We start from the raw sequence: 27464 nt of genomic DNA on the forward strand, positions 1-27464 counted from the left end.
GGTCCTTGGGCGTGTCTTTTGGTTCAAGTGCTGGTCTGCGGATCAGACTTCAAAAAAGACTTTGACTGATCTTCCTTTCCAAGGAAGGCGCCTGTTTGGAGTTACCTTGGATGACATCATTAAAGGTCACACGGGGGGGGGGGGGGGGGGGAAGAGTACTGTACTTTTCTTCTGCAGGCTACTAAGGGCAAGGAACCTCATTGTAGACGTGGTCTACAGGGTTGACTGGCAAGGGCTCGAAGCCTTTCAGGGCTCCTTCTTAACCTGGTCTGGACCTGCAGACCTGTGGACAAGGCTCCCAGCATGAAAGTGCACCCTCAGCCATATCGGGGGTGGGGGGGGGAAGTCTTCGCTGGTTTCCGTACCAGAGGACTTCCCTGGTACAAGACAAGTGGGTCCACTAAGTCATTCGGTCCGGCTACAAGATAGTTTCACACTTGTCCCCCGGCAAGGTTTTTTCCTTCCAACTTGTGCCTGTCCCCAGATCGCTTACAGGGCCTATTTGGGGCGTTACAAGACCTGTTCTTCAAGGGGTGATTGTCCCGGTTACGACTTCGGAACGTTTTCAGGGTTTTCACTCAAACCTGTTCAGTCCCCAGGAAGGAAGGCAAAGTGCCCCCAATCCTGGACCTCAAGGCACTAAACTGCTTTGTTCAGAATGGGAGTCCATTCGAACGATGGTGGCATCCCTGCATCAGGTGGATTTCTTTGCCTCTATCGATATCAAGGATGCCTTCCTTCACATTCTAATATGTGCCAGTCACCAGTGTTTTCTCCACTTTGCTGTGGGAGAGGGGCATTATCAGTTTGTGGCATTACTTTAGTCTCGCCTCTGCTGCTCGAGTCTTCACAAAAGTGTAAGCCCCAGTGCTAGCCTTGCTATGCTAATGGCGGATCGCGGTACTGGGCTACTGGGACGATCTCCTCCTGCGAGCGGAGTCTCCCTCTGCTCTGGTGGTCAACCTGGAGATCACAATACGAACTCTGCTGGAGTTCGGCTGGATTCTGAACTTTCAGAAGTCTGCTCTAGTTCTGTCCACGAAGCTGGACTATCTGGGCCGAACTCTGACCAGAGTGCTCCTTCCTCTGGACAAACTCCAGAAATTTCAGGCTTTAATTCACCTCCTGCTGTCCAGCAAATGGTCATCCCTCCGGACTTTCATGCGGGTGCTGGGCCTGATGGTGTCTACATTTTTGAGGCAGTTCCGTTTGCACAGTTCAATTTGAGGTCCCTGCAAAGGGAGATTCTGACCAAATGGGACCATACTCCCCAGTCCCTGAAAAAGCCGATCCGGCTGAGTGGGGGAACGAGGGAGTCCTTGATATGGTGGCTGCTTTCCCTGGCGCTTCAACTGGGAAAATCCTTCCTCCTCTGTATTGATGGCACCACAGATGCCAGCCTGTCCGGCTGGGGAGGCGTCCTCAGCAAGCATTCTGCTCAGGGGATCTGGACACTGAAAGAATCCAGACTACCGATCAATGTCTTGGAACTCCGAGCGATTAGACTGTGTCTGGATCATTGGACAGATCGTCTTCAGGGTTGTCCAGTGTGCATTCAATCGGACAATGCCACAGCTGTGGCTTATGTTAATCATCAAGGGGGTACAAGAAGTGTCCTGGTGGCTCTGGAGGTAGCCGGCATTCTAAGGTGGGCAGAACGGTTCATTTCAGCCCTCTCCGCCATACACATTCCGGGGGTGGAAAATTGGCAGGCGGATTATCTGTCAGCAGGCTTTGGACCACAGAGAGTGGTCACTTCATCCGGAGGTGTTTCATCAGCTATGTCTCCAGTGGGGCACCCCCAAGTTGGATCTGTTGGCATCTCTGCTCAACAGAAAGGTGCAGAGGTTTGTGGCTCCGACGTTCCTTGGAAGCTTCCTCTCAGGGAGGATCTGCTGTCCCAAGGGCCAATTTTTCCGTCCTGCTTTAGTCGCTGGCTTTGATGGCTTGGCTGTTGAACACCAGGTGCTGAAGGATAGGGGTTTATCTCTGTTGGTGATTCTTACCCTGTTAAAATCTAGGAAGATCTACTACTACTTCTAGGAAGATCTACCATCGTACGTGGAAGACCTACATTGCATGGTGTGAGCCTCTTGGGGTTCCTCCTCACTCCTTCTCAGTGGCTCAGATCTTAACTTTCCTTCAATGGGGGGTTAAACAGAAATTTGCCTCGAGTACTATCAAAGGCCAGGTGTCGGCTTTGGCAGTCTTCTTCCAACAACCTTTGGCCACACACTCCCTGGTGCATATCTTTCTTCAGCAAAAATATAGAAATATGTGGTGCTCATGGTAATTTATACATAAAGGAGCAATAAAAGCATAAATAGTGTGAAATCTATAGAAGTGTGTGTATGTGTATGTATGTATGTATGTATGTATGTGTATATATATATATATATATATATATATATATATGTATAATAGTCCACAAGTCAATGGGTAGGTAAGTCCATAAAAGGAGATGAATAGGGGTCCAGATGGATGTGTACAGTTACATGCAGCAAGGGCAGGCTCTTCAGAGTGAAGTGAACTCGGTAGATCAAAGCCAGAAAGGACAAGAGCGCCTCTAAGGGCAGTAATTTTATTAAACAATAACAGCACAATTGTACACTCACATAGGGTAATAGATGAACGACTTGTCCATGCGGTGTAAGGTGGTTCCGTGATGCTGCGTGTTTACAGGTCCAACGCTGGAGCCGGGATGGTGGTGAGTGATGAAGAGAGTGCCTGTACTCTTGTCTTCCGGGTCAGCTGACCGTGACCAGCCTTGACCACAGTATAGCAGTGCAGTATAGCAGTGCGTGACATCACCAATAGGCAAGGGGGAACACAACGCGTTTCAGAGCATGCGCGACGGCCCCACTGGGCATGCGCACTCCTTTTTCAAGTGTGAAGGAAATGGGGAAAGACGGAGAATATATATACCGCAAGAAATGGGCGTGTAGGTAGCAGTTAAAACAGCAATGGGTAAAAACAAAGTTTAAAAGGGGCAACAATAACAGCAATAATGTTGGGACGATCCAAGATAGTGAACAGACTATGCAAAGTTAAATCTAATACTGATAATAAATATGAGATGGGAAGAAATAATAAACACGGTGGAATAGATAATAATAAACAAGATGGAAAAGTTAAATAACAAATGGACAAAACCATTGTGTATACACAAAGTGGGGATCGAGAGTTTGGGCACCCCAGGTAAAAATTTGTATTAATGTGCATAAAGAAGCCAAGGAAAGAGGGAAAAACCTCCAAAAGGCATCAAATTACGGATTAGACATTCTTATATGTCAACAAAAGTTAGATTTTATTTCCATCATTTACACTTTTAAAATAACAGAAAACAAAAAAATGGCGTCTGCAAAAGTTTGGGCACTCTGCAGAGTTAATATCTTGTACTGCCCCCTTTGAAAAGTATCACAGCTTGTAAACGCTTTTTGTAGCCAGCCAAGAGTCTTTCAATTCTTGTTTGGAGGTATCTTTGCCCATTCTTCCTTACAAAAGTCTTCCAGTTCTTTGAGATTTCTGGGCTGTCTGTCACGCACTGCTCTTTTAAGGTCTATCCATAGATTTTCAATTATGTTGAGGTCAGGAGATTGTGAAGGCCATGGCAAAACCTTCAGTTTACGCCGCTTGATGTAATCCCCCGTGGATTTCGAGGTGTGTTTAGGATCATTATCCATTTGTAGAAGCCATCCTCTCTTTAACTTCAGCGTTTTCACAGATGGCATCAAGTTACCATCCAAAATTTGCTGAAATTTTATTGAATCCATCGTGAGATGTTCCCTGTGCCACTGGCTGCAATAAAACCCCAAAGCATGATTGATCCACCCCCATGCTTAACAGTTGGGACAGAGGTTGTTTTCATTAAATTCTGTGCCCCTTCTCCAAACGTACCTTTGCTCATTCCGGCCAAAAAGTTCAATTTTAACCTCATCGGTCCACAGAACTTGTTTCCAAAATGCATCAGGCTTGTCTATATATTAATTTGCAAAGTTCAAACGCTGATTTTTGTGGTGAGGACGTAGAAGAGGTTTTCTTCTGATGACTCTTCCATGAAGATCATATTTGTACAAGTATCTCTTTATAGTGTAATAGTGTACCACAACTCCAGTGTCTGCCAGATCTTTCTGGAGGGATCGTGCAGTCAAACGTGGGTTTTGAATTGTTTTTCTCACAATCCTGCGAGCTGTTCTGTCTGATATTTTTCTTCGTCTTCCAGATCTTGCTTTAACTTCCACTGTTCCTGATGACAGCCTTTTCTTAATTACATTCCGAACAGAGGATATTGACATCTGAAAAAGCTTTGCTATCTTCTTATAGCTTTCTCCAGCTTTGTGAGCGTCAAACTATTTTCAGTTTCAGTTTTCTAGACAACTGCTTGGAAGATCCCATGGTGCTGATTGTTGGGGCAAGGTCAGATGAGTCTGGGCATTTATATTTATAACCTTTGAGATTGACATCACCTGGTCTTCCCAGATGATGATTGAGAACGATCCATGACGCTGGCAGGTCTCAGCCTTGCAAAGGGGGGGGGGCAGTGCATGCTATAAATTCTGCAGGGTGCCCAAACTTTTGCAGACTCCATTTTTTTGTTTTCTGTTATTTGAAAGTGTCAATGATGGAAATAAAATCTAACTTTTGTTGACATATAAGAATGTCTAATCTGCAATTTGATGCCTTTTGGAGATTTTTCCATCTTTCCTTGGCTTCTTTATGCACATTAATACAAATTTTTACCTGGGGTGCCCAAACTTTCGATCCCCACTGTACGTGACTAAAAGGTAAAATGTCATAAGAAGAGGGGGGGGGGGAGGGAAATGGTTCCTCCAGTGTGGGCTCTGTTGCCGCCTTGGGATCATAAATTGGCGCTTTCAGTCCTGCAGAAGCCTCCTTTTTAAAATATTTGGGAGAATCCCCTGCTTTCATTGTCCCAGAAGGTGGCCTTTTTTAGTGGCTATTGCTTCTGCGCGCAGTGTGTCGGAACTGGCGGTGTTATCCTGTCGTTTACCTTACCTGGTGTTTCACAGGGATAAGGTGGTTCTTCGCCCCTGTCCGTCATTCCTTCCAAAGGTTGTCTCTGACTTTCATTTGAATGAAGACATTGTGTTGCCTTCCCTGTGTCCCAGGCCTAAACATCCGAAGGAAATTGCCTTGCATGCCTTGGATGTGGTCTGGGCAATTGGGGTGTACCTGCAAGCTACGGAGTCTTTCAGGAAGTCAGACTCTCTCTATTTGTGCTCACGGATGGACCTCGAAAAGGGTTGTCTGCTTCCTCTTCGACCATTTCTAGATGTTTCAGTCCTATTTCATCAGGGGTCAGGTTCCTACTTTCCCTGTCAAGGCGCACTCTACTAGGGTGCTTAGTGCCTCCTGGGCCTTCCGTCATCAGGCGTCAGTGACGCAGGTTTGCAAGGTGGCCACCTCGTCGTTGGTGCGCACTTTTACAAAGTTTTATAAAGTGGATGTGTTTGCATCTGCGGATGCTTCCTTTGGCCGCAAGGTTTTGCAGGCTGCTTTTTAAGGCCACAAGCACATGGGGCGCTAAAAAAAATATGCTGCAAAGCTAGTTCTGACGCCGGAAAAAGCAGCTGTAAAAACGTGCTTTCAGTAGCTTTTTTCATTTGCGTTATTGCACTTTTTGCCACCTCGCTTTTAGCAGCGTTTTTTTCTGCCTCCATTCAAAATCAATGTTTCCCTATGGGAGCCTATTGATTTGAATGGAAGTCGCACCTGATCCGACTTGCGGCGCGACTTGCGCTGTGAGAATCTTGAGGGGGAACTCCACGCCAAAATGGGAAAAAACTGCGTGGGGGTCCCCCCAGGTTCCAAACCAGGCCCTTCGGGTCTGGTATGGAAAAAACGGCGTGGGGTCCCCCCCAAAATCCATACCAGACCCTTATCCGAGCATGCAGGCCAGGAAAGGGGAGGGAACGAGCGAGCGGCCCCACCCCCCCTGGACCACACCAGGCCACATGCCCTCAACACGGGGGGGTGTTGGTGCTTTGGGGCAGGGGGGGCTCTGCACCCCCCCACCCCAAAGCACCTTGCCCCCATGTTGATGAGGACAAGGGCCTCATCCCCACAACCCTGGCCGGTGGTTGTGGGGGTCTGCGGGCAGGGGGCTTATCGGTATCTGGAAGCCCCCTTGAACAAGGGGGCCCCCCAGATCCCGGACCCCCTCCCTATGTGAATAGGTATGGGGTACATTGTACCCCTACCCATTCAACCCATAAAAGGCAGTGTATGTGAATAACGACAGGAGACGTTTTGGAAAGTTTATTTAAAATCTTCATCCGGTCTTCTCCACTCTGCTCTTCTCCCCTCCACTCTGCTCTTCTCCCCTCCGCTCTTCTGCTCTTTTGCTGTCCGCTCTTCTGCTCTTTTGCTGTCCGCTCTCCTGCTCTTTTGCTGTCCGCTCTTCTGCCCTTGGCTCTTATTCTTCCTCCGGTCCTTCTCAGACGATGTCTCCGGTGATCATGCCGGTCTCCGGTCTCTGCAGCTTATTATATAGCCATTAGGGGCGTGGCCGCCCGATGATGTCATCGGGAGACCCCCGCCCCCTTATGTCACAGATGACGTAGTCTGTGCCATAAGGGGGCGGGGCCTCCCGGTGACATCATCGAGAGGCCACGCCCCTAATGGCTATATATTCAGCTGCAGAGACCGGTGTTCCGTGAAAAAACCATACCCGTGAGAAAACCATACCCTCGTCACTTCCGGTGCAGCTACGGAGGGTATGGATTTCTCACGGTACTTACACTTGCGGCCGTTACATTAAAACAGCTCCACTGCAACATCAGTCATCTCCGCTCCTTCCCCTGTCACTTCCCTCATCTCGCCTAATAAATATAAAAGCGGATCACGGAGCCGAGATCGGCGTCATTTACATCTCATACACCCGCCGCCGCTTTTATATTAGGGGAGATCAGGGAAGTGACAGCGATAGGAGAGCAGATGTTTGATGTTGCAGCCGAACTGTTTTAATGATACCGCCGCAAGTATAACCTTTCACACAGTGCCGTGATTATTTCATACCCTCTGAGCATGCGCACTTGTGAACTTCTTTGCTGTTCAGTTAAGTCTCCGGAGCTCTGAGCATGCGCACTGCTGCGCTGCTCAGTTCTTTCACACAGGAAGTGACGAGGGTATGGTTTCTTCACGGGGTATGGTTTTTTAACGTTACACTGGCATAATCACCGGAGACATCGTTTGTATTCTGCTACATATATTTTTTTTGGTAAAAAAAAAAACAAAAAATCCCAGAAAGCATATATTAATTGGTTTGCGCAGAAGATTACAAACTATGGGATAGATTTTTGGACTTTTTATTTATTTATTTATTTATTTATTTTTTTAAGTAATGGTGGCAATCGGCAATTTTTGGTAGGACTGCGACATTGCGGCAGACAAATCTGACACTAAGTGACACTTTTTGGGGACCAGTGACATCAGTACAGTGATCAGTGCTAAATAATATGCACTGTTACTATATAAATGACACTGGCAGGGAAGGGGTTAATACTGGGGGTGACCAAGGGGTTAAGTGTAAGCCTAAATTGTGCTTGGTAACTGAGGGGGGAAAGGATCTGTGTCATGCACACAAACATTGGGGGTTTCAGCTTAGCTGAGAAACACAATCTCATTGTGCTTGTCTGACAGGAGAGCCGCCTGCCTTGTTTACATAGGCAGGCGACTCTCCTGTCAATTTCTCTGAAGATTGCGGAAGGCTGGCGGCGATCACCCCCGCTCCTCCCGCGAGCTGCCGAGACTGCATGCACATAACTCACGTAGATCTACGAGAATATGCACAGCCGAACCGCCCTCCCGCAGTAAATCTGCCTGGAGCGGTCGGCAAGTGGTTAATAAGTGAATACAGCTTTTCTCACCTCCCTAAGGGGTTTGGAGAGGTGGGAGTGGAGACTGCAGGGGGGGGCGTGGCAGAAGGGAGGGGGTGTTAGCACAAGTCTGACTCTTGGAGGACAGGCAGGCTTTGCGCCCAGCACAGCCAGAAAACTGACCATTCTGATGGATGTACTGTCATGCCTAGCATTTTCAGTTTAAAATGGGAAAGCAAGGGGGTTGGCATCATCATCAGGTATTTCACACAACGGAATTGATACAAAGAGAACAGAATACTTTTTAACATCTGTACATGGTACAACAAACACGTGGACACATTGTTACCCAAATATGAAATGCATACATGGAAAATGCTGGAAAAAAACCCCAAAAAAAACATGTTGGAAATTGATGTGGCATTAGGTAATATTGTGATCAGAGTGTTCCTTAAGCTTGATACACACTATACAACTTTTGTTGTCAGATTTCCTTTAGATTTACCTTTTCTATGTAGTGCAAGGGCCTGTCTGATTGCATACAAATTGAAAGTGTTTAGGTTTGACCTCATATTATATGGTTTTGGTAAGTCTGAAGGAAAAAATCTAAAGAAAATTGTATAGTGTGTATGGCCCTTAAGGCTGGCCATACATGTTCAACTTTTGTTGTACACTTTCTGTTAGATTTACCACAAAACACATAATATGATGTCAAAGCTAAACAACACTTTCACTTGTATCTAATTAGGCAGGCCTTTGTACTACATAGTTGAAGGTAAATTTCAAGAAAATTGATCAGAAAATTGATCAGAAAATTGATCAGAAAATTGTATGGTGTATGGCCAGCCTAAATGCTATGAGTCAGGGGTGACTGACTTGCTTTCTCATAAGGTGATCATACACAGCTTAGTTTAATCTGAACGATGATACCTTTTCTTAGCAGCCCCTGTAGCTTTTGAAGTTGAGGGAGTTTTAGACCTTGTTTACATGGGTGACCAAGAGATGATAAAAACAAGCACTTGAGCTGTGGTTTTCTAGATTTCAGGAATGCTGTCTGTACTGCCCATGCTTTAGGAGTTTAATCCAAAATCTTTTTGCAAAAAAAATGCAATAGCAATAATTTTGTTTTCATCACACTTTATTTTACCTGTGGGCAAGGCTTATGCTACTTGGGGCACCAGTCACACGAGAGTTTTGCCACTCTGCGAATTGCAGTGGCAAGAATCTGCAAAGTGCATCCAGCCACAATCAATGCAGGTAATTGTCGGCTGTGCAAACAGGCACTAATAGATGTGGCTGCCGCTGCTGCTGGCCTGTCAGTGCAGCGTACTGGCTACTATCAGCACACTGTCAATCCCAGCGGCAGAAATCTGTCGATTCTTGCTGCTAGACTTTGCAACTTATGCAAATGGTGCCCAAAGAGGAAGCCCTGACTGAAACATGGTAGTGGCTTCAAAGAGGCAAGGGGAAAAGTGAGAAAGTATGTGGAACCAGCAGCACATTCACAGTGAACATGTAGAAGTAAACACAATTTTTTTAAAGTTTTCTAATGTGCCATATTTCCACCTTCAGGTGATCTGGACAGAAACATGGACGTTGGTATTTGTGTCTTTTCTTTTAACTACCTCCTGCTGTATAGAAAAATTATGGCTGGCGGGATCCGCTCTCGTTCTGGGACAACTTCATATGATGTTGGCCCAGTCTCAACGCGCTTGCTCACCTGTGGTGATAGTGGGCTTGCTGTGTCCCTGGGACACGGCGCAACCTCAATCTTTGTAAAAAGCTGATGACACCACTCTTTACCCATGTGATTAACTGTGTCCAGTCACAGCCGATCACGTGTAAACAAGAAAATGCCGGTTATTGTCTCTCCTCACCTCACACTGACCGTGTGAGCAGAGGAGAGACGATCAGTGAAATCTCCCCACAGGGGAGACCTTTACAGATAATCAGGACTCTAATAATCAATTCCCCGATTATCAGTGATGTCAGTCTTTGCCCATCAGTGATGCCAGTCAGTGCTATATATTAGTGCCGCCTCATCAGTGAAGGGGAAAAAATTACTTTTCTCTATCGTTCATCGACAGACGCAGCTCCATCTTCTTTAGACCAATGGGTTATGCTCCTCCAATCAGGAATAGGCACTAGGCAGGAAAAAAGTTTAACCACGCCTATGGGGCTGGCCCTGCAGGCATAACCCCACACACTCTGCTATCAGCAAACCGTTTGTTTCTGCCTAGTTTTAGGAATGGGACCTAGCTCCCTGCTGGGACTTCGGTCTTCGCTTTTAACAGGGAAATTTTGTGTTGGTATTTTTTATTTTTTACACAAGTTAGTCCCCGATGGACCAAGATCCAGAGGAACTACAAGCATCAGCCGGCTGTGGTTTTGCACTGGATAATCTAGATCCTTAAGGTCACCTAGCCTGGTCAGCGAGCGTGAGCAGGTTATAGTCTAGAACTAGGCCTCGCCACGACTGTGCCCCTACAGATGGGACGAACCTGCGAGTGGACCATCTCGCTGGGACGCAACGACCTGGAATGCCGAGTCGCAGCTTCCCCCTTGCTTGACAGCCATCCCGGGTGGGGGGGGGGTTCTGCTTCGGTGTGGCACCCACCTGGTATCATGGAGATTGTCCGGTCCAGATTTAATCGGTCAATGCCGTGGCCGTGGCTTACGTCAATCATCATGGGGGCACCAAGAGTGTCTTGGCGGCCCAGGAGGTGGCTGAGATCCTGGATTGGGCGGAAAAGTTTGTTCCAGCCCTCTCTGCTGTGCGCTTCCCAGGTGTGGAGAACTGGCAGGCGGATTACCTGAGTTGTCAGATGTTGGATCAGGAGGAGTGGTCCCTACATCGGGAGGTGAATGGCACCTGACGTCAACCTGTTTGCTTCTCAACTCAACAAGAAGGTTTAGAGGTTCGTAGCCAGGTCTCAGGATCCTCTGGCTGATGCCACAGACACACTGGTGGCTCCTTGGAGTCAGTATGGCTGATTTATGCTTTCCCTCCGCTAAAACTTCTGCCGAGGCTTCTTCCCAGGATAGAAGTGGAAGGGGTTCTGGTCATTCTGGTGGCCCCAGACTGTCCTTGCCGGTCTTGGTATGCAGACCTGATAAGGTTGGTCGCCGATGCTCCCTGGAGACTTCCTCTCAGGGAAGATCTGCTGTCTCAAGGACCGATCTTCCATCCTGCTTTACAGTCGCTGGCTTTAACGGCATGACTGTTGAAAGGCAGGTATTTGAAGAATAGACGTCTCAAGGGTATGCCCCCCGCACACGGCGGGGGGCCCTTCTTCAAGACTCAACGTAATTCCTTTCATGCCTTGGGACGCAGGAGAAGGGTACACCCTTCCAACCTCCCGGTGGCCACAAGAAGCCGTGGACGGGTAAGCCAAAAGCCGGTCAGTCTGGCTCGGCGGCCTAGTCTACCTTTTCCTGAAGGGACAACCTCACCCGTTGTCAGGGTAGGGGGACGTCTGCGTTGCTTTCGGGAGCCCTGGTTGTCCGGTATTCAAGACAGGTGGGTTCACGAGCGGATGCGTTCGGGGTACAAGATCCAGTTGGATCTTAATCCGCAGACAGATTTTTTACGTCCAATCTCCAGCTGTTCCCCGAATTGTCTCGGCAGATCTAATGGGGGCAGTGCAAGATATGCTTGCCTAAGGAGTCTTTGTACCCATTCCTTCACGGGATAAGTTTTGCGGTTTTTACTCCAACCTGTTCACGGTGCCCAGAAAAGAAGGCCGGTGCATCCGTTTCTGGATTTGATGTCTCTGAACTGCTTTGTGCGGGTACAGAAGTTCAGGATGGACTCCATCCGGTCGGTGGTGGCATCGTTGAGGCCTAGGGTCTTCCTGGCTTCCATCGCCTTGCAGGATGCGTATCTACACATCCCTATTTTTGGGGGTCATCAGTGATATCTCCACTTCACGGGGGCTGGGGAGCACTTCCAGTTTGTGGCGTTACCTTTCGGTCTCGCTTTGGTTCCCAGGTTTTTTACCAAGGTATTGCTCCGGTTCTAGCCTTGCTGCGTTTACGGGGATTGCGATCCTCCGTTGCCTGGACGACCTTTTGTAAGGTTGAGCTCATGTGTGACCTTGGCGAGCGCTCTGGCCGTGTCAGTTCAGACACTCCAGGAGTTCGGGTGGACCATCAATTATCAGAAGTCAGCTCTGACTCCCTCATCGGTACCTAGGGGTGGTCCTGGACTCTGCTCAAGCTCGCGTCTTGCTTCCGGAGGACAAACTCGGGACTCTGTGGGATGAGATCAGGTCTCTCAGGGACAACGATCTCTCCTCCTTGCGGACCTGCATGCGGGTTCTGGGCCTGATGGTTTCGGCCTTCAAAACAGTTCAGTTTGTTCAATTTCACCCCAGGACTCTGCAAGCTGAGATCCTGGACAGGTGGAACAGGACGCCTCAGTCCTTGGAGAGGCGGATGTCATTGAGTAGCCCGGTGCGGTGGGCTCTCTTGTGGTGGCTTCGGTGCAGGGCCAGACCTTCTGGCCTCTGTTGCGGTCAATTCTCACCACAGTTGCCAGCCTGTCAGGCTGGGGCGGAGTTCTGGGCGCACCTTGTGCCCAGGGGACGTGGTCGGCGGGGGAGAATTCGCTGCCGATGAACGTCTTGGAGCTCCGAGCGATCATACTTTGTCTGTTCTGGTGGTCAGCTCTACTTCAGGGGTGTCCGGTCTGGGTACAGATGGACAATGCCACGGCTGTGGCTTATATCAATTACAAAGGGGGCACCAGGAGTGCCCGGGCAGCCAAGGAAGTGGCCTAGATTCTATCATGGGCCGCATCGCATGTTCGGCGATCTTGGCTGTTCACATTCCGGGTGTGAACAACTGGCAGGCGGCCTATCTGAGTCACCAGACCTTGGACCAAGGGAATGGTCCCTGTTTTCGGTGGTATTTCGCCTCCTGTGTGCCCGGTGGGGGACCCCAGACGTGGATCTGTTTGCGTCTCAACAGTGAGGTGGATAGCTCGTGACCAGAACTTGCGATCATCTGGCGGACGCGTTGGTGGTGCTTTGGCATCGCTCTCGGCGGCTGTATGCCTTTCCTCCGATTCATTTGTTGTCCAGGTTCCTTCGCAGGTTGGTGTCGGAATGGATGTTAGTCATTCTCATGGCCCTTGACTGGCCTCGTCTTCTGTCTCGAGGACTGATCTTCCATCCTGCTTTACAGTCTCTGGCTTTAACGGCATGGCTGTTAAAAGCCAGGTCTTGAAGGATAGAGGTCTTCCACAGGCGGTTATCCCTACCTTGTTAGAGGCTCGAAAAGCGACTTCTAGGAAGTTTTATCACTGCACCTGGAAAGCGTATATTGCTTGGTTCGAAGCGCATGGGTTTTCATCCTCGCTCCTTCTCGGTGGCAAAGGTTTTGGCCTTCCTGCAGAAGGGTGTGGATCAGCGTCTGGCGCTGACTACGGTCAAGGGTCCGTTGTCGGCTTTGGCCGTCTATTTTTCGACGACCTTTGGCGTTGCATTCCTTGGTCCGCACCTTCATTCAAGGGGTGCGGCATTTGGCTCTCCCGAGGAGAGCTCCCTTACCTCTCTAGGATCTGAATTTGGTTTTATCTTTGCTACAACAACCTCCCTTCGAGAACATCAGAGAGATTCCTCTGTCTGTGTTGTCCCAAAATGTTGCCTTTTTGGTGGCCATCACGTCGGCTCGCAGAGTGTATGAGTTGGCGGCCTTGTCCTGCCGCTCTCCTTCTCTGGTATTTCATAGAGATAAGGTGGTTCTGCGACCGAACCAGTCTTTTCTTCCCAAGATGGTTTCTTCGTTCCACCTCACTGAAGCTATCGTGTTGTCTTCGCTGTGTGCGTGGCCCAAGCATCCTAAGGAATTTGCCTTGCATTCCCTGGATGTGGCCCGGGCGGTCAAGATTTACCTGTCTGCCACGGAGTCTGTTCGACAGTCTGATTCTCTATTTGTTCTACCTGAGGGACCTCGGAAGGGATCGGCTGCCTCCGCGGCAACCTTTTGTAAGTGGATCAGACAGACGATTGTTCAGGCCTATCATTAGGGTAGGATTTCTCCTTTTCCGGTAAAAAGGCCTCTTATACTCGAGCCGTTGGTGCCTCTTGGGCTTTTCGCCATCAGGCTTCTGTGTCTCAGGTGTGCAAGACGGCGACTTGGTCGTCCGTGCATGCTTTCACAAAGTTTTTGCAAACTTGATGTTTTTGGCATCTTCGGATGCTTCTTTTGGCCGCACAGTTTTGAGTGCGGTGGTTGTTTTCAGGGGACATTATTTTTACTGTCCCTCCTTCTTGGGGTGTTTTTTTTGTTATTCTGGGTTTGTTTCCAGTTTTTTCCTGTGGGCTCAGGTTGTTCCTGGCCCGGCTGTTTGCGTTACCTTCTGAGTTGGTTGCATTGCTTCCCACCCCTCATACCTGCACTGCTTTGGGACGTCCCATTAGTGAAGGCTAATACCATCAGGCGGCGACTGTCAGAGAACTCAGAGAAAATAATTTTACGGTAAGTTCTTACAAAAATTCTATTTTTTTTAAGAACTTACCGTAAAATCCCTTTCTCTGAAGTTCATCAACAGACGCAGCACCCGCCCCTCTACTTCTGAATGTTTTTTTTTTTTTTGTATTCTAAACACTGCTTACAACTAAACTGTTTGCTGATAGTGTGTGGGGTAATGCCCGCAGGGACAGTCCCATAGGCTTGGTTAAACTTTTTTCCTGCCCAGTACCTATTCCTGATTGGTGGAGCATAACCTATTGGTCTAAATGGAGCTGCGTCTGTCGAACTTCAGAAAAAAGGATTTTGCGATAAGTTCTTACAAAAATCCAGTTATTTACAAAATTTTCTGACAGAAACTAAAACTTTTTATATTATTTATTCAAATTTTTTTTACATATAGTTAGTCCCGATTCACACTTCTGTGATGCGGGAATGCTGCGAATATGCAGCGTGTTCCCACATCGCATCCGCACCCCTGGCAGTTCACACTACCATATGCGATACGCAGGGGGTGTCAATTAAAAGTTAACGACACCCTCAGTTGAGATCGCATCTTGCAGTGCGATCTGCAACTTCGCACAGAATCGGATCGCACTAGTGTGAACCACCATGCGATCCGATTCTGCTGCGGATAAAAAAAGGGTCATGTGCGTGTTTAGTGCGATTGCGGTGCAAATTCAGCCATACAAACTGTGTGGCTGAAATTTGCACCGCACAGCGATCGCATGTAATTTAGGAGCAGTGCGCTCCGATCTCTGTGATTGCACTAATGTGAACCGGCCCTTAAATAAATAAAAAAAAACAGCGGTGATTAAGCTCTGTGTGAAAAAATCATAAATTCAATTTTGGGTACAGCGTTGCATGACCACACCATTGTCATTCAAAACGTGAGCATGCTGAAAGATAAAAATTGGCCTGGAAGGGGTAAAAGTTCCCAGTATTGAAGCTGTTAAAGAACTGTACTTGCGTACAACTTTAGTATAACCTACTGAGAGGTCCAATAGCTGGATTTGCTGTGCTGGCAGGGGTGCCTGCATCATAACAATACTGATCCAGTTCTCTTCGGAAGAACCTCGCCTTTTGGACTAATTTTTTTATATTTTAGCCACCTATAACTACAGGTCTGGAATCAAGAAAATTAGTCTATATGGGTAGGGTGGCACATTCATTTCTCGGGCTGAAAGTCGGGCACTGTTCTTGGCGCAAAGATTTTTCTGCTCAACGGGCAAAGTATTCAAAAATGTCTGACATTTACCCTACCACCTAACCTTAAAGCGGAGTTCGGGGCACAGAAGTCATTTTTTAATAAACATACCCCCGGGACAGTCAGGGCTAGCACATTCCACAATGGCTAGCCTCTGATCTGTCCCGGTTCGCACTTACCTTTTAGAAGAAATACTTATAAAATTTCTTCCACAGCGTTTCCATCTCTCTTGTGGGCAGCTGAAGCCGGCGCGGTCCTCTTCCGTGTCTTCTTCCGCGTCTTCTTGTCCCAGAATGCGCCTGCACCGGCCCCTCTCGTCACTTCCGGTGCGGCGCCGCATTCCTCCACAGCTTCTCTTCTGGGCATGCCCAGAAGCTGTTTAGCAGGGGAATGCGGCGTCGCCCGGAAGTGACGAGCAGGGCCGGTGCCGTCGCATTGATTCATGGGAGCGATACGTTCAGCTCCCAGGAATCATAGCGAGACAGGAAGTGACGGGGTGAGCCCTGGCGCCGAGGGAGGAAGTACTCTGAGGTGAGTATTTACGATCTTCAATTAAAAGGTGAGTAAACAAAAAAAAAAATAACTATCCAATTCCTTTTACAGGTAATGTCGAACTAGCGGAGGGGCACAAAAAAAAAATATTGTTTTTGTGCCCGGAACTCCGCTTTAAACTAACAATCTCCCACACCCAAATCCTGGCACTTCAAAACAAAATATAGTGTGTTCTATTGAGCAGTAATATTGTTGCAGTATTTATCTTAGTGTTTTTTTCATGACTAACATTTGATATGCTTACTCTACCTTTTATTTTTGTTCACTTTTTTTTTTTTTTTAAAACCTAGAATTTTATAGATTACAATCTAGAGGGAGCACTTAATTTGACAATGCACTGTTATCTGACAATCGTTATATCGAACAACCATTATGTAGTATAAAAGTGACTAGATATACTGTAAAACAAGAAGATTGCTTTTATAGTTAATCATCTACAAAAAATTGTGGCAGATTGCAGCGATTACATAAACATACATTACATAAATGCTGTATAACAGTGCAAAGAAAGAAGCAGAACATGTACATGTAATGAGCAATTATGGGATCCCCTTTTTGTATATTATTTGTGTTAGTGATATTAATTGTAACATCTTCACTTTTTTAGATAATTTTAATTTTTTTTCTTTTTTCTCATTGTAGCCATCAACGGACATTTGTTCTAGAAGTGATGGGACGGCATTGCGGGTAAAAGATGATTTTTTTTGTTTTTGTCCTATAATAAAACATTGTTTAGCTATCGGCCGTGCTGTATTGTGCAGTTGTAGTATAGTCTGCTCAGAGGCCCAGAAGCTGGGTTTGCTGTCTGGAAGGAAATGACAAAAAACCGAGTTAAAAAAAAAAAAAAAAAAAAAAAATCTTTCTCTTTCGTTTATCAACGGATACAGTGCTTGATAAATCATACCTGGTGGGTTATATTGCCTCCTCCAGGAGTAGGGACTAGGCAGAACAAAAAACACCTGGCTGTGCCCATAGGCCATCCTCAGCTGGTATATAACCCCCCTCTCTGCACTAGGTAATCAGTTTTAATCCTGTCTAGTCAGGAGTAAGGATCTAGGCTCCCGGCTGGGATCTCTGGTCCTAGCAATTTTCTCCTTCCTTACATCTTTTTTTGGTTTTTCTCTCAGAAATCAATCAACTGCCGGGCTGGGCGACGGGCTGGATAATCTAGCTCCAGTGAGTTTCCCCCCCCCCCCCCCATCCCCCAGCCTAGCTACGCACTAGGTTGGCCGTAACATAGCCTCACAGACAGAGGCTGGCCTGCGAGTTAAATGTCTTGCAGGGTCGCATACGACCGGGCTTGGGTTGCAGCGGTCCCTTGGCTGACAGTTCCCCTACTTTAGTGGCGTGGAGTTCTGTCTGAAGCGATACCCACACAATGGAAGGGTAAGTACAGTCCCCCCTCTCCTATCTATATATATATATATATATATATATATATATATATATATATATATATATATATATATATATATATATATATATATATATTATATATAATTTCTTTTTTTTTTTTTTTGGGGGGGGGGGGGGCGGGTAACCTCAGGGGACGGTCGGACTCCCATCCTTAAATGCCTCACTGAGCTGGTCTTCTCCCACTCCCATTTCTCCCTGTCTGGACCTAGTCTTGTGGGGGTCCCAGGGTAGAGAATGCAGCAGAGACCCCTAGGGTCTCCCCAGCTATCCCCACTCTGTAAGGGTCCTGGGATAGTGTATGTCTTGCCCTGGTAGTCTGGAGGGGTCCCAGTGTAGAAGACCCTAGGTGCATGCCCTGCTGTTTGCAGTGTGGGTATAGTGCAGGGGGGTCCCAGTGCAGAGTCTCCCTAAACATGTGTCCTACCTTGAAAGGTGGGTCCCCTTCCACAGGGTGCAGCATTGCAGAGAGTGCAGGAAAGATCCTGGAAGTATGCTTCAGTGTTTGTAGCTGATGGTGGCTATTTTCTTAGTCTGGCTGATCTCCAGTTAGCGGCCATGTTTGTGTAGCGGGATGATGTCACGCGGGCCATTTTCCCTTGGGAAAAAGTCTGGGAGATGCTGGAGACAACTGAAGCCTTGTGGGGATGCTGAAGCTCCTCCTCTTCCTCCTTAGTTTCCTCTTCCTGTGGAATGGTATATGATACACACAAGGTGTACTAAGCTGCGCTCACCTTAAAAGTGCAAATATGCGATAAATATTGACATTATAAAGTGCATAGTGATAAATCATCAACTGATTACATAAATATTAATAATTGTTAATAAATAATTCACTAATTAAAAAAATCAATGATCCTAAAAAAAGTGCAAGATAAAGTGTATCAAAAGTTCATGGTGAGAAGTCCCAATAAACGAATAAATAGATATGGTACACTCTCCAAGGGATAAAAACTCTTCACATGATATATATCTTCAAACCCTTCACCATACAGGCACCCAATGTGTGAGTGTGCTTATCAGAAAGCACAGACCCCTTATTGCAGGGTTAATCAAAGCGACCAGAATCCAATCGTAAAAGACCAAGCCCTCTAAAGTAATCCACTTCACAACCGCCTGTAAACCACAGAACTCCACACTCCTCCTCCTCCTTACGCTCCTCAGCGATATGTAAACAAAGGAATGGCCAGGATAGGGAAGTACGTTTAAACAGTTTTATTGTAAAATAAAGTGGACACACTTACATCAAGGTCATAAAAACAGGCATTAAGACTCAAAATCCGAGATTGGACTCAGGACGGTACCGCTTCCGCGTTCACTGGTCCTATCCAGACAGTCTCAAAGATGGCAGTGATAGCAGGGTGATTGTATCCCAATATTCCCGACCGGTTTCGTCGGCACGTATAGCCGTCGTTTTCAAGGGTCATGTGACTACAATCACCTTAGTATCATTATATAAAGGTATGCTAATTACCTCTTAGCCAATCAGCCTCTTTGGAGTATAGATGTGGGGGGGACGCCTGCCGGAAGCGAGGTAACTTGTTCAGTCTCTGTCCTCCGGAAGGACGGCCAAACACTATCAAGGCTATCCCGGAAATGACGTATCAGAAGCGACACGCTGAACCGGAAGGAGAGCGGGCATCATCCCAGCGATGTCACACTCCGCCCCTGCTGGAAACATCCGAGCGAATCCATTACACAGGGGGACACGCCCCTCCGTGACCACATATGGTTCAATATTGTTATCTTCCGGAAAACAAATGTTTGTAGCAGCAATAATGGTCAACATGCCTATCGGCTCTCAACCAAAAATTTACAAATATTAAATATTAATAAAGGGTGATTAGTGGCTGAGTAAATAGCATACCCGATCGTACAGTACCATTGGCATTAACAAACCAATATATTTCTATTAAAACACCATCCAATAATACACTAAATATCATAAATGGCAAAAACATATAAAATTACAATGATCCGAAAAATAATTTTATAAATATTCTATATGTTGAATATGTATTGTGTGTAATTGATAGATTTTGGTAGATTTTGCTTATATATATATATATATATATATATATATATATATATATATATATATATATATATATATATATATATATATATATATATATATATATATATATATATAAGGGGTGGCGTAAATAAATATAAATTAGTTTTAAATAACATATTTTCCATGATTTAAACGACTTCTCATATATTTAAAATTAATATTAATATAGGAGGCATATTTTTATTTTTATTAATTAAAATTATTAAATATAAAAAATTATTGTAAATATTTAATTAGAATCAACAGGAAGCTTACGTTAATAAAATATCTAAAATATATTAATAAATGGCTGTGATTAACCGTAATCCTTTGCAAAAATAAAATAAAAATATGCCTCCTATATTAATATTAATTTTTAAATATATGAGAAGTCGTTTAAATCATGGAAAATATGTTATTTAAAACTACCCCTTCTATATATTCGAGTCCAGTCTCGGATTTTGAGTCTTAATGCCCATTTTTATGACCTTGATGTAAGTGTGTCCACTTTATTTTACAATAAAACTGGTTAAACGTACTTCACTATCCTGGCCATTCCTTTGTTTACATATCGCTGAGGAGCGTAAGGAGGAGGAGGAGTGTGGAGTTCTGTGGTTTACAGGCGGTTGTGAAGTGGATTACTTTAGAGGGCTTGGTCTTTTACGCTTGGATTCTGGTCGCTTTGATTTACCCTGCTTGCATTGACCCCCTGTAATAAGGGGTCTGTGCTTTCTGGTAAGCACACTCACACATTGGGTGCCTGTATGGTGAAGGGTTTGAAGATATATCATGTGAAGAGTTTTTATCCCTTGGAGAGTGTACCATATCTATTTATTCGTTTATTGGGACTTATCACCATGAACTTTTGATACACTTTATCTTGCACTTTTTTAGGATAATTGATTTTTTAATTAGTGAATTATTTATGATCAATTATTAATATTCATGTAATCAGTTGATGATTTATCACTATGCACTTTATAATGTTAATATTTATCGCATATTTGCACTTTTAAGGTGAGCGCAGCTTAGTACACCTTGTGTGTATCATATACCATTCCACATGTTTTTACGATTGAGTTGCAGCTCCCTACAAAATTGGTTTACACCATTACACTGTGCACACTTATATAAAATTATTTAATTTTATCATTCTTATATACAATTATAAAACAATTCTTTTAGTTCACTTACTCACCACTAATTATATTGCACAAATAATTAACTTTGCACAGCACGTTTGCACTGTTATCCAATAAGCGCAGGTACTTTTGGCGCTTAACGCCATTCGTTTAATATTCCTCTTCCTGTGCCCGGGACATATGAACAGGGATAGCATCCATGAGGCTGGGTTCGATTCCTCTGGTCGGTAGGGTACGTCTTTGGGGGTCCCTGTTATCTCTCCCTCTGCTGATAATTACCCTGAGCCTTGAAGGGATCCTTTTAGTGGTGCCAAAAGATTGTTTTTTTTTTTTCTGCAAGGTCTTTCTTTCCTTTTGGAGCCTCAGGGTTACAGTTCCCCCACTGACCCCCTCATGGAGGTGGCAGGTCACTCAGAACCCCAGCTTCCCATGATTGCACTTACGGCGGTCCTGTAGTCCTTAGTGTCCCGGGTGGACATGGTGTGTGGGCAGAGGCCCAGGAGGAAGTGTCCTCCGCCTTTCCCTGCTCAGTCTGTCTCATCTGATTCTGAGCTGGATGCTGCCATAGACGCGGCCCGTCCAGGCGGACTTAATATCACACCCTCTGATCCATCCGATAGTGAGGATGATTCCTCCATGGTCACAGCAGCGAATGAAACGCTGGTAGACGCACTTATTACTGCAGTGCGTGAGACTTTAAAGATGGAAGACGTGGCTGTGTTTGGTACTCTTAAGTCCCATTGTACTCCAAATGTGTTTTCTTATGTGCCTTATTTTGACAGGTTTTCCTGTAAGGAATGGTAACAACCAAAATTACCCTTTGTGGTCCCCAAACATTTTGCTGTATGTTACCCTTTTTAGGAGTCGCTTTTTAAAGTGGACTAGTCCACCACTGTTGGACCCTCCTGTTTCCAGCTTGAATAAAGCAATCCTGATCCCAGTAAAGTAATCCCCATCTCTTAAGGACCTGGCAGACAAAGCGGAGGCTGTGGCACGCAGTATGTGTACTATGGCTATTTCCGAATTGCGGCCAGTCTTTGCCTCAGCCCTGGTGTCTCAAACACTAACTGAATGGGCCAAGCTTTTGTGCCAGGGCCTGGGGGGTGAGCAGGTGCTTATGTTGAGTTAGCAGACCAGTTGGTCCATTGGCTGCAGTTTATTTGTGATGCAGCTTTGGATACAGCTCCTGTGCTGTCCAATCTTTGTTGTGGTGATAAGGTGCATGCTGTGGCTTAGGAATTGGTCTGCAGACCAAGCCTCTAAAAAGCTCTCATTGATCTGCCCTTTCAAGGCGATTGCTTGTTTGGGGCTACCCTGGATGACATCATTAAGGGTATAACGGAAGGGAAGAGTACCTTCCTGGCACAGTCAAGGAAAGGGAAGGAACCTCACTGCAGATGGGGGCCCTCCTTCTCAGCCCATAGAAAATTATTTTGTGCTTCTGGCATGGAGAATAAGCGAAATGGATCTTTTAAATCTTCCCTATAAGGTTCCAAACAACTTTGCCTGGTAAGGCTAGAGCTAGCTTCCCCGGACCCGCAGACAAGACTCCTTCAGCATGAAGGGCTGTCCTCACCCATTATTGGGGTGGGGGACATCTTCGCTGTTTTCAGGTCCCGTGGACGACTTTGAGCGTTAAGGAGATCCGCAAAATGTTTGTTTTGGGGGTACCCAGAAATGGGGACAAAGCTTGTCCTTTTTCATGTTTTTTAGGTCCTGAGTCTCCTTGTGCGGATTTAATTCCTACAAAGGTTCTTTGTCCAGGGAATTGATTTACCTAGGTCTGATTCTAGGGGTGGTCCTTCCTTTGCAAAAACTTCAGGGACCACAGGCTGTGATTTGCCGGCTGCTGTCACACAGATAGTTCTCTCCCATTTTGAATATAGGTTCTGAGTCTGGTGATATCCATCTTCAAGATAGTTCTGTTTGCACAGTCTTACATGCAGCTCCACAGGAGGATACTATAGTACGTGATGAGGTCACGGGGTCCTCTGACAGACACCGCAGGCATCCAAGGGCCACGGTAAGGCCAGTATCCTCCTTGGCTAAGGCTTCTTCCGCAGTTCCTGCGAGGCAGATTCTTTCTCTGGATTCCAATCATACTGGTGGCTGTAAACGTCCCTTGGGGGCTTCTTCTCAGAGAAGACCAGTTGTCCTAAGGGCTGATATACCGTCCAGCTTTACAGTCGCTGGTTTTAATAGCTTAGATATTGAAAGCAAGGTACTGAGGGATAGAGGCTTGTTTGGATCAGTGATCCATACTATGTTGAAGGCGAGGAAGTTGTCTTCCAGCAAGATATACCATCGTACATGGAAAGCATACATTTCTTGGTGTGAGTTGATTGGCTCTCATCCTTGATCCTTTTCTGTGGCTCGGATCTTAACCTTTCTTCAACAGGGCGTTGATCAGAAGTTGGCCTTGAGTATAATCAAGGGCCAGGTGTCTGCCTTGGCAATGTTCTTTCAGCTACCCTTAGCCATGCACTCTTTTATTTGTAACTTCATTCAGGGGGTTCAACATGTGGCCCCACCTGTACGGTCTCTTTTGCCGCCATGGGATTTGGCAGGATTATCCTGTCTCACAGTCCCTATTAAGTGGTCCATAGAGATAAAGTGGTTATTTGTCCCTGTCCATCATTCCTGACCAAAATAGTCTCTGACTTCCATTTTAATGAGGACATTGGGTTGCCTTCCTTGTGTCCCAAGCCAGGTCATCCCAAGAAATTTGCTTTGCATACCTTGGACGTGGTTTGTGCGATTCGGATGTATCGGAGATCAGATTGTAGTTACGGACAGACCGAGAAAAGGGCTGGCCGCTTCTTCAGCTACCATCTCCAGATGGATCAGACAGACCATGACTCAGGCCTATTCCATTAAAAGTCAGGTTCCACCTTTCCCTGTCACGGCGCATTCTACTCAGGCGCTGAGTGCTTCTTGGGCCTTCTGTCATCAGGCTTCAATATCGCAAGTTTGTAAGGTGGCCACTTGGTCGTTCGTGCATACATTCACAAAATTCTATAAGGTAGATACTTTTTCATCTGCGGTGGCTTCTTTTGCCTGCAAGGTTTTGCAGGCTGCTGTTTTAAGAGGGGCTGTTCCCTCTTGAGGGGTATTTTTTCTTTAAACCTTTATTTTTCAAACAGGTCTCCGGTGGCCTGGTTAAGGCTCCTGTGCCCTGATTAAGGGCTCTTGTGTTTAGCCTTGGGTTATTTTCCCTACCCCTCATTTTCCATTTGGCACTGCTTTTGGATGTCACAGTAGCTATGGTTTATTTAGCGCTTTGTCCGTCGATAAATGAAAGAGAAAATGGGATTTTTGTACTTACCGTAAAATCAATTTCCGAGTTCCTCGACGGACACCGCACCCACCCCTCTATGGAGTTCTGATACTTTTAATGCTGCTTGCTACTAAACAGATTACCTAGTGCGGGGGCGGGGATATATCCCAGCTGAGGATGGCCCATGGGCACAGCCAGGTGTTTTTTTATTCTGCTTATTCCTACTCCTGGAGGAGACAATATAACCCACTAGTTATGGTTTACGGAGCGCTATATCTGTCAAACTCAGAGAAATGGATTTTATGGTAAGTACAAAAATCCCTTTTTGGCTAGAAAAAAGTTCACGTATCTGTATTGAATCAAGATCCTTGTTAATGCCTGTCAACAATTGCAATTTGGCATACTTCCTTATTTTACATGCCACGTGAGTGTGTTGTAATTTTAAATATAAAAGAAAAAAAAATGGCTATATTTATCGTCTTACAAACAGCAAATTTATATATTACCACTGTTTACCTTTGATCAAACATGCAAATGAAAAGTGGCACTCTGGTTGGCTCTGTACCTTGTGATCACTGTGAACCAGTCACAGAGATTACATGTGTAAACAGTGGTGGGTACTGTGGATGGCAGAGACTTGCGAGAGGCGTGATCACTACATGAGCGCTGCTGGACGGTCAGACACAGAAACACAACACAACCTGCACTTGGTGCCAGTACACAGAAGATCATATTTTGACATAAAAAGGGAGGTTTAGCTTGAACAGGCAGGGGAGGAGGAAAAGTGGTAGGGTAAGTGGTGTCTAAATCACCCAAACCACATAATCAGGCAGTACATTTCCAAAATAGCAGGACGCAGCAGCTGGGAGCAAGTCAAAACTTGCTCGAAGAAAGAAAGCACACAGGCTTTTTATTATAAAAAATCTTTGACCATACAATTACAATGCATTGGCAAAGTATTCACACCCCTTGACATGTTCCACATTTTTGTCATGTTACAACCAAAAACGTAAATGTATTTTATGTGATATGTTCAACTTTGTGTTGGTCTAATTGTGAAGTGAAAGGAAAACGGTAAATGGTTTTTAATTTTTTTTTTTTTTTTACAAATATCTGAAAAGTGTGGTGTGCATTTGTATGCAGCCCCCTTTACGTTGATACCCCTAACTAAAATCCAGTGGAACTAATTGCCTTCAGAAGTCACCTAATTAGTAAAGAGTCTACCTGTGTGTAATTTAATCTCAGTATAAAAACTGCTGTTCTGTGAAGCCCTCAGAGGTTTGTTGGAGAACTTTAGTGAACAAACCTCATTATGAAGGCCACGGAACACACCAGACAGGTCAGGAATAAAGTTGTGGAGAAGTTTAAAGCAGGGTTAGGTTACATAAAAAAAATATCCCAAGCTTTGAACATATCACAGAGCACTGTTCAATCTATCATTCGAAAATGGAAAGAGTAATACACAACTGCAAACCTGCCAAGACATGGCCAGCCTCCTAAACTGACAGGCCCGGCAAGGAGACCATTGATCAGAAAAGCAGCCAAGAGGCCCATGGTAACTCTGGAGGAGCTGCAGAGATCCACAGCTCAGGTGAGAGAATCTGTCCACAGGACGATTAGTCGTGCACTCCACAAATTTGGTCTTTATGGAAGAGTGGCAAGAAGAAAGCCATTGTTAAAAGAAAGCCATAAGAAGTCCCCTTTACAGTTTGCCAGAAGAAATGTGGGGGTCACAGCAAACATCTGGAAGAAGGTGCTTTTGTCAGATCAGATGAGTCAGATTCTATGTGTGGCGGAACACTAACACTGCACATCACCCTGAACACCCCATCCCTGCCGTAAAACATGGTGGTGACAGCATCATGTTGTGGGGATTCTTTTCTTCAGCAGGGACAGGGAAGCTGGTCAGAGTTGATGGGAAGATGGATGGAGCCAAATACAGGGCAATCGTGGAAGAAAACCTGTTAGAATCTGCAAAAGACTTGAGACTAGGGAGGAGGTTCACCTTCCAGCAGGACAACGACCCTAAACATACAGCCAGAGCTACCATGGAATGGTTTAGATCAAAGCCTATTCATGTGTTATATTTGCCCAGTCAAAGTCCAGACACGAATCCAATTGAAAATCTGTGGCAAGACTTGAAAATTGCTGTTCAGACACTCTCAATCCAATCAATCAAATCCAATTAATCCAAGTTATTTTGCAAAGAATGGGCAAAAATTTCACTCTAGGTGTGCAAAGCTGGTAGAGACATACCCAAAAAGATTTGAAGCTGTAATTGCATGAAAGGTGGTTCTACAAAGTATTGACCCAGGGGGGCTGAAAAAAAATGCACACCACACTTTCAGATATTTCTTGGTAAAAAATGTTGAACCATGCATAATTTTCCTTCCACTTTACAATTATGTGCCACTTGGTGTTGGTCTATCACATAAAATCCCCAAAAAATGTTATTAAAGCGGAGTTCCGACCTCAAAAAATAGATTTTGGACCATCAGCTTGCAAAAAGAAAAAGAAATGGATGAAAGTTTTTTTTCACTTACCTTGTTATAGAAGAAAATATACTCGCCTTCCTTCCACTTCCTCCCTCTGCGGCCGCGTGCCGTCTCTTCTGGCTTGTGATAACTCCTGGGAGCTGAACGTCATCGCTCCCAGGAGTCAATGCCCCTGCACCTGGAGCTGAACGTCATCGCTCCCAGAAGTCATGCCCCTGCAACGGCCCCGCTTGTCAGTTCCGGTGCATTCCCTGCTAAACAGCTTCTGGGCATGCCTAGAGGCTGTACAGGGATGCCGTGCCCGCATCGGAACTGACGAGCGGGGCCGATGCAGGCCATTCTGGGACTCTGGGACGTTACCGAAGAGGACGCGCTGGCTTCAGCTGCCCACACCTGAGATGGCAGCGCTGGAGAAGAAATTTTCAAGGTAAGTATTTCTTTTAAAAGGTAAGTGCAACCCGGGACAGTTCAGAGGCTATCCATTGTGGAATGTACTAGCCCTGACTGTCCTGGGAATATTTTTATCTAAATTTCACCCCCGAGGCCGGAACTCCGCTTTAAGTATTTGGTTGTACCATGACCAAATGTGTAAAATTTTCAAGGGGTGTGAATACTTTTTCAAAGCACTGTACATGTGGTACAATATGATTGGTTGTCTAATTGTAACCTAAATGAAAAAAATAATCAACATCTGCACCTGCAGACACAATGGGGTTGATTTACTAAAGGGAAATCCACTCTGCACTTGGAAGTGCAGTCTTTTAATTCGGAGGGGAAGATCGTAAATGAGGGGAAGCTCTGCTGATTTCTATTATCCAATCATGTGCAAGCAAAAATGCTGTTTTTTATTTTCCTGGCATGTCCCCTTTGGACCTACAGCGACTGCACTTCCAAGTGCACTTGTAGTGCAGAGTGGATTTGCCTTTAGTAAATAACCCCGATGTCTCTGAACTGTGTGCCAGTGAACTTTCCTCCAGTAAACTTGTGACTGTTAAAGTAACAATATGAGG

The 27464-nt window shown here is 45.7% G+C and overlaps 1 protein-coding gene across 1 annotated transcript in view; it reads left to right on the plus strand.

Annotated features, from left to right (window-relative positions):
• Window positions 1-27464, plus strand: part of PFKL (phosphofructokinase, liver type) — a 206591-nt gene that overhangs the window by 36063 nt on the left and 143064 nt on the right. Inside the window, exon 6 of the mRNA XM_082260714.1 lies at window positions 16714-16758. Within this exon, the coding sequence (XP_082116840.1) occupies window positions 16714-16758 (45 nt within the window). The remainder of the gene's footprint in view (window positions 1-16713; window positions 16759-27464) is intronic.

Source organism: Pelophylax lessonae (genome assembly GCF_965119305.1).
Source record: "Pelophylax lessonae genome assembly, chromosome: 6".
Lineage (NCBI taxonomy): Eukaryota > Metazoa > Chordata > Amphibia > Anura > Ranidae > Pelophylax > Pelophylax lessonae.